This window comes from Oryzias melastigma, linkage group LG2 (genome assembly GCF_002922805.2).
Source record: "Oryzias melastigma strain HK-1 linkage group LG2, ASM292280v2, whole genome shotgun sequence".
NCBI lineage: Eukaryota > Metazoa > Chordata > Actinopteri > Beloniformes > Adrianichthyidae > Oryzias > Oryzias melastigma.
Genome location: NC_050513.1, coordinates 14,620,470 through 14,627,897, shown reverse-complemented (window position 1 = coordinate 14,627,897; position 7,428 = coordinate 14,620,470). Strand labels below are relative to the sequence as shown.

Sequence of the window (7,428 nt, the reverse complement as noted above, 5' to 3'; positions counted from 1 at the left end):
CTGCACCATGTCAGGAAAAAAAGAAGCCTTTGCAATGAGAACAAATAGGAACTGATAAACTGTTTACGATTTTTTGGCATTACTTTAATCATATGTAAATGAAGATACTTGATCAATAGACATAATACCAACCAGTGATGTCATGAGCAAGAAACAGAGTAGTTTATGAACAACAAGATAAAATAAAATGAAACCACATTCAGGGGTGGGTAAAGCTGAAATAGAATAACTCCTGCCATATGCCAGCAAAAATGAAAAAAGAAAAAAAAATATTAAAAAAATAAATAAATAGCTATGCCGATCCTACTGGTCTTTTATTTTTTTTATTGAACTGCCGTTATGGTCGGCTGCCAGTTAGCCTACTCTGAGCTAGCTGTCTTCTTTTAGTTGATTTTACATCAATTTCCTTTGCACGCAGTATCCCGTTTGAGGGTCACGGTACTGCCAGACCCTTTTACGCTATACTGTTGGGCGAAGGTGGGGTAGACCTGGACAGGTCCAGGGTCTGTAGCGAGCATGCCCACTCCATTCGTCCCAAGAGGCTGGAAGGTGTGCGGATAGCAGAACAGTGGCAGCAGGTAGGCTAGCTGCAGCAAACTAAAGACTGTCTTGTGTTGTGAGCAATGTTCTGAGGGGCTTTTCTTCTTATGAGGGGAGAGAAAAAAATAGAGTTATGTTACAATAGTAAAATAGATCATTTTGTCCAAGTGCAGGAAGTAGGAAGTTAAGGAGGGGATGAATCCGGATCCAAGGGCAATTATAGGGAAACATGAGTATTTTATGACTCTCGTTTCACTGCTACCAAAGATTAGATTAGATTTTATGGTCATATTGCCCCACCTCAGTGGACCCTTAAGGTCTATTTAAAGGGGAAAACAGCTTCAGTTAAACTACTGCTTTTCAGAAAGCCAAGATTTTGGGCTGGCACAGTCTAGTTTCAATTTCCTCGTAAGTATATCTATTTATAAGTGAGTATATATACTTACTGTTAGTCTCTCATTTTTGTGTTGTAAATGTATTGTTATTTTTAAGACAGAATTTTATACTTATTTACTATTAGGTTATATTATCTCATTGATTTTTGTGCCAGATCCTCTCACTGTAATCTTGTGGAACAATGATTTCGTGAAACTTAGGTTAATAAGCATTATTTTTAAGACTCCATTAAAAACTACCCAGTTTTTTTTTTTTTTAATACATTTGGGCTTTAAACATTTAAAATAAATGTTCCTCATTCTGACTTTGAGCGATTCCGTTTTTCAAGTGTTTTTGGCAATTAAGATAATGTCTAACTTTTTGTCTCTAGAAGGTGCATTTGTTCTGAATCCATCCCTTAAGCGGTTGTTCCTGGTGAATAAAACACACAAGACGAAACCAACTCAAGAACAGGGAGATCTTCATCCACAAATAGTGAGTATGTTGACAACTGTTCTATTGTGGAAATTGTCAATATTAATTCTTATATCATCTCACTGACATCAGTGCAAAAATATAATTAATAACAGTTTTAAGTAACGAAAAATTACAAACTCTGAAAAAGGTAAACAAAAATTATTTAAAAATGAATTTGCTGGAAATGTGAAATCTTTAACATGGAATGAAGTCCAGAGAACAGCAGAGCAGAGACAGGAGAACAGAGCACGACTCTGAAATGACTGGAAGTGAATTAGTAGATGAGTTAACGTGCAGAGACAATAAATCACTAAAAATTGCCACTCTCCTCTGGGCAGATGTGAGGCATGCAGCTTGCAAGGCGGGAAAACAGATTGGGCAAAAACATGTTGTAGGTCAATTGCTGACTTTAAATTGACCCTATGTGACTACAGTTTACATTTAAGTATGAATCTTGGGTCAGTGTGTTAATTATGTATACATAACACTATTGTTTTTTTTTTTTTTCTCCATCTTAGGTAAGGTTTAAAAAAAACAAAATGGCCTACCTGGCACCTTTGATTGAGGTTGGCGGATCAGGTGGCAGTCCCTTTACTTTCACTGGTGAAAACAATGGAGCCACACTGAAGAAGTTATGGGTGTGGACTGGAGGGTGGCAAGTGAAGGCTGTGCAAGTGTGGCTGACCGATGGTAAGGTCCGGAAATTTGGAGATGAAGCCGGAAAATTTTTTGAGTTTGAATTCGAAGACGGAGAGCAGATTTCCTCTCTTACACTGTGGGAGAGCAATGCTCGAAGACCCCGTCTTGGCGCCATCAAGTTCAACACGGATCGCTCAAGAGAATTCTTCGCAAAAATAACGGATTCGGGACTCAAACCACCTCGTCAAATTGATGTTGGATCTGGCATTTGTTTGGGAGTTGTGGGGAGATCAGGTTCAGACATAGATAGAATGGGGTTCAAGTTCATAAACACCATCAAATCAACTGAGCTGACCAATGTCAAATACCCCACCCTTCACCAGGTCCTTCCCCAGATCGCTACAGAAGAAATCAAGTCTATCACTTACAAAAACAACACTAATGCTACTCAGTCGTACACAGTTGAAACTTCCAAAACCATAACAAAGAAATCCTCCTGGTCTGTGAAAAACAAAATGGAATCAACTTTTAGCATGAGTGTTCAAGCAGGAATCCCAGGGATTGTTGAGGTGTCCTCTAGTTTCGGCTTTACAACAGGAGTAGAAAGTTCTTATGGCTTAGAGAACACAGAGGAGAGAACTGAGAGCTTTTCATTTCCAGTTCAAGTTCCTCCTAAGAAAAGAGTAGAGGTTGACATCACCATTGGTAGAGCTACAGTGGATCTTCCCTACACAGCAACAGTGGAGATCACTTGTTACAATGATAGTGTTCTCAGGTTCAATACCAGTGGAGAGTACAATGGGGTCACTTACACTGATGCACAAATAGCTGTGAGAGAAATATAAGTTCTTCAAGCATTAAACTTTGGTTTTGCTGATTCAAAACGACAAAGAACTCCAGATATTTTCACATTGTATTTTATCTATCAAATCAGCATCTTTGATTTTTATTTTGTATGCAAATTCTTCAGTCATTTGATGCTAGAGCTAGTTCTGCATTTAAAGTCTAGTGTCTTCTCACTCTGCCCTGATAATGACTGTATTTCAATCTCAGTTTATTGTAGTATTGATTTAACTTTTTATGTTTTATTAAAATAAAACCACCAATAAACTTAGTTTCAATTGTTTTATCGTAGTGAATACTTTGCTTGACTAAAAGAAAATTACTATTACACAAAACACAAAACTCTATTACTATTACATTGACAAAATTACTAATTTTGTCAATGTCTGACTGGTAAAACCTTTAGGAAGATGACAAGAATTATTTGTGTGAAATCAATTTTACACTTTTATTGCTGCAAATTACAATTTTTAATTTACACATTATTAGAAAGTTTGAGTTGTCACTGTATTTCACAACATCCAAATGTAATACAGGTGTGGTGCTGGGATACTTTTAACCCCTTGTAACCATCTATAATACATTTAATAAAACCAATTTAAAAAAAATCAAAGTCTCCGCAGTGATTATTTACTCTAAGTGTGTAAGGTGTCATTTTAAATCTAAGACATACTTATTCACCAGCTAACAGAAACTCCTACAACCTTTGGAAAGGATGCCCCTTTCAGTATTTTAGTCAAGACAGGAGTAACGTCTTAAACTACAGTAAGAGGAGGAGTTACTGTCTATTTTGGTTCAAATGTAGAAATACTGTTTGAAACCTAAATCATGGTCTTCTTGGGAGTTTTTATGGTTAAATGTTTTAATTTTGTTCAATATTTATGCTCTTTAGGTCAAATTGAACATGTTAAAGCAGAAAAGAAATCAGTTAAAAAATGTAATACATATTTTAAAGTTGTTAGCTCGTTAGTCACTGCAATGAGAATGTTTGACATTTGTTCAGAAATGTGCTAAAATGCATTTGTCACTTTTTATAAGACTCATTCTGAAAAGATTTCAGTACAAGCTTCCACATGTAAATGTCATATTTAGTGACTGAGATGCATAAAAAAGACAATTTCCTTTCTATTCCTTTTTATTGACTCCATATAAGACTTTAGCATCTTTCTCAGGAAGGAAGGACAGTTTCTCAAGAAAGGAGAGGGGGAAAGTTTCTTAAGAAGACAGTGCTAAACCATTCCTCAGGAAGGGGGTGCTGAGAATAGGATTGACAATCTACCAAAAGACGTGCGCTAAAGACAAAATTGTGCACAGTTGCGCATATATGAATACAACAACAACTAGTTTTAGGTTTGATTTATCGCTTTTAAATATGAGTCTCTCCTGTAAGATGACTGTCAAAAACACATCAGGCATTACAATCGAGTCATAAAACATTAAATTATCAAGCTGCACAACGTCCGGAAAAAAAAGAAGCCTTTGCAATGAGAACAAATAGGAACTGATAAACTGTTTACGATTTTTTAGCATTACTTTAATCATATGCAAATGAAGATACTTGATCAACAGAAACTCCTACAACCTTTGGAAAGGATGCCCCTTTCAGTATTTTAGTCAAGGAACTTTTTCTGAAAATGGACTGTAAAGTAATGCTGTTAATTCATGTCCAGTTTTCCAGACATACAAAATGATTCAATGAGACTCAAGAGTAAAAATCTTCTCTTTGTTTAGTTTTACTTGCTGCAAGGAGTGAACTGTAGATGGTTATATTTAGTCTGCAAACTGAAGTTTGCAAATTTAAGACTTTTTAAGGCCTTTTAAGGCCATGCATGTAAAAAATTAAGACTTTTTTCTTAGACTATTTCCCATTGTATTAATTCATTCCCATTTTTTATATTCCCATTTGATATTCCTGGTTATTAAGCTCTTGAACAATCACATCCTTATGTATGCAAGTCATGATACCGCTTATAGTACCGTTATAGTACATGGATTTGATTTACTTGTATTGATTTGAAAGGATTGTTTTTTAATTGAATGCTTCTATTTTCCTTGTCAAACTGATCAGCATGGACTTTGTCAGGCATTGAAGTAAAAGGCATTAGCTTCATAATCTTCTGTAGCTTATTCCCTTTTTTAATGGGTTGTTTGTTTATACTGTATATTATGCTAAAGATACAAATGGCAAACTAAACCCATGAACTGAACTGAAGTTTAAAGTAAATATGTGTACAAACAAACAAATAAAAAAGAATTAATTGCGAGAAAAAGTCAGAACTTTGCTTGAACCCCTTGACTAAAACTACCATAACACAGACTGGTAAAACTTTATCATAGGAATTATTTTATTAATACAATATTAGTCAATGCACAGGGCATGATGAGACTGCTATGCAATTAGCTGTGTAAAAATTGTTTGCTAGGGATCTAAACCACGATCTGCTGTAGACCTCTATGAAGTAATGTTCAATAACAGAAAAAATATTTTAATTTACATATAATTTTCTTACATTTATGGGTCAAATTTTTTAGAGCAAAACTTTGTATTTGTATATGTCTGAGTGTAAACTTTTTTGTCTTTGTTGGTCTGAACATCAAGAAGACTAAAAATTTAAAATTAACTGTTAGTTGGTATCCTTTTAATGAAATTGTTTTCAAACTTTGTATACTTCCTTATTGGTTATCACTCAATAAGGAAGGTCCATTATCCTACGGGGCTTTTTCTTAGCATAGAGTGCAGATTTCAGCAAAAAGCACTTGGAGGTGCCATGCTGCATGTCTCAACAGAGGTGAAAACACATTCATATAATAGACTGTCTGTGCCTGAAAGTACAGAATCAGCATGTAAGGTCAAAATACAGCTCTCCTGAAGGGCGTTTCAGTTTGGCCACTGGGTGACGATTGCGCTGGCTATAGCATTACACTTTTTTCAAGACGAATTAGCAAAGAATGAGCAAATGGTTCTTTAGACCACAAATGGTTACTTTGAAAAATATTTCCTTATAAGATTTTGAAAAATTCTCAGCTGTGAGTGTATGAAGCTCCTCATTTAGTAAGCAATGTATATTTACATCGACCAAGTATTTGCATTAGCCATCCTAATTGAAAATCCATTAAACGTTAGCATCAGGCTAGCTAACTTTAGCTTTATGTGCTAAATTGATCTATATTTTTATGAATTAATTATAGATCTATTAAGCTTAAATCGATTCAAATTGGTTAATTGATATTATCATCCCAGCCCTAGATATTTATATATGTCTCTTTTGTCACATTTCAAATAATCTACAAACAAAATGCTAAAACATGTTGTTTCTGACTAAATGTACATGTCTTGAGGCAAAATCTACAGAAACTAAGAGAAGTACTAAGAGTGCTTGAAAATAGTATTAAAAATACCAAAAAAAAGTATTGAGTACTCCCTCAAACACCATTCCCCCATCCCCCTCCTACTGTACAAATTAAATTTTAAATAAAGGTTTCAATTTAAAAAAGTTTGTTATGCATTGTTGTTTTATTGAAGCCATAATTACTTTTGTTTTGATATACAAATATTTTTATTAATTATAAACCAATGAAACGTGTACTACAACATGCATCCAACCCTGTCCCCCCCATCCAACCAAAAGCTTCTTTTCCCATTAGTATTTAAAGATAAACATTGATCCTGTTATTGATGAGTATGGAGAAGAAATTACGAAAAGTGAAGATATAGGCCCATTTTTAATTAATTTTAAAGCAAAAAAAGAGAGAGAGAAACTGCGAGGTGAATACTACAGAATATAACAGACACAGGGCACACACAATGGTCAAACCTTTACTTTTATGAAGTCCGTTTGCGCCTCCTTCTGGTCAAAATGTCCGCAAATTTAGGGTCAAAGTCCTCCTTCTCTTCTATTAGTTTTGAGAAGTCTCTCAGTCTCAATAAAGATGTGTTATTCAGTATTGGTCATCCATTAATAATTACTTAATGTTTAGACTGAACGATTAACGACTTTTAATCATTTTTAAAGCGGTTACATCCACCATTTTGAAGTCAGTAAAGGAAAGCACGAAATACGGGGCTCTTTTTGAATAAACTTTATTGATATCGAATGAAGAGCAAACGCGAGCTCACGAGCCCCCTCTCTGTTAAAGCGGTGCTACTGCATGTCTTACCAATTGTTTTTTCTTGGTGCAGTTTTGTCACATTTTAACACAAAATAAACGAAAGAAAAACGTGAAATACAATAAATATAAAATGAAAAGTGATGTGTATGTGGTACATAAGGTTAAATGTTCCTTTAATATCACTGAAAAATCACCCAATATCCTTATGAATGCTTTCTTTTTGAAAATTGGTTAATTTTCTCAATTTTCACTCCATCGACGATTTATGCCTTGAACAGCCAGAAGGGGGTGCACATGGCTTTTTTTACTCATTCGAGTAAAAGCTCTCGGTGAGGAAATTGCGTTTTCTTTCTTTCTCCTTTCAGGTAAATATTATTTTTTTTAGGGATATTTCTTGAGTCTAAGCTCAGTTTGTTCTTAAAGTCTGTTAAGTATTGAACGTTT

At 34.8% G+C, this 7,428-nt stretch overlaps 2 protein-coding genes across 2 annotated transcripts in view; both read left to right on the top strand.

The window, feature by feature from the left end:
• Positions 1-543: 543 nt before the first annotated feature.
• Positions 544-3,122, top strand: LOC112156673 (aerolysin-like protein). Its single transcript, XM_024288943.2, has 3 exons — positions 544-948; positions 1,307-1,410; positions 1,911-3,122. The coding sequence occupies exon 3, from the start codon at positions 1,932-1,934 to the stop codon at positions 2,874-2,876; it is 945 nt and encodes a 314-aa protein (XP_024144711.1). The 5' UTR covers positions 544-948; positions 1,307-1,410; positions 1,911-1,931; the 3' UTR covers positions 2,877-3,122.
• Positions 3,123-7,301: 4,179 nt separating this feature from the next.
• Positions 7,302-7,428, top strand: part of LOC112156675 (aerolysin-like protein) — a gene marked incomplete in the record, with an annotated part of 10,286 nt that continues 10,159 nt past the window's right edge. The window contains 1 exon segment of the mRNA XM_024288945.2: positions 7,302-7,348.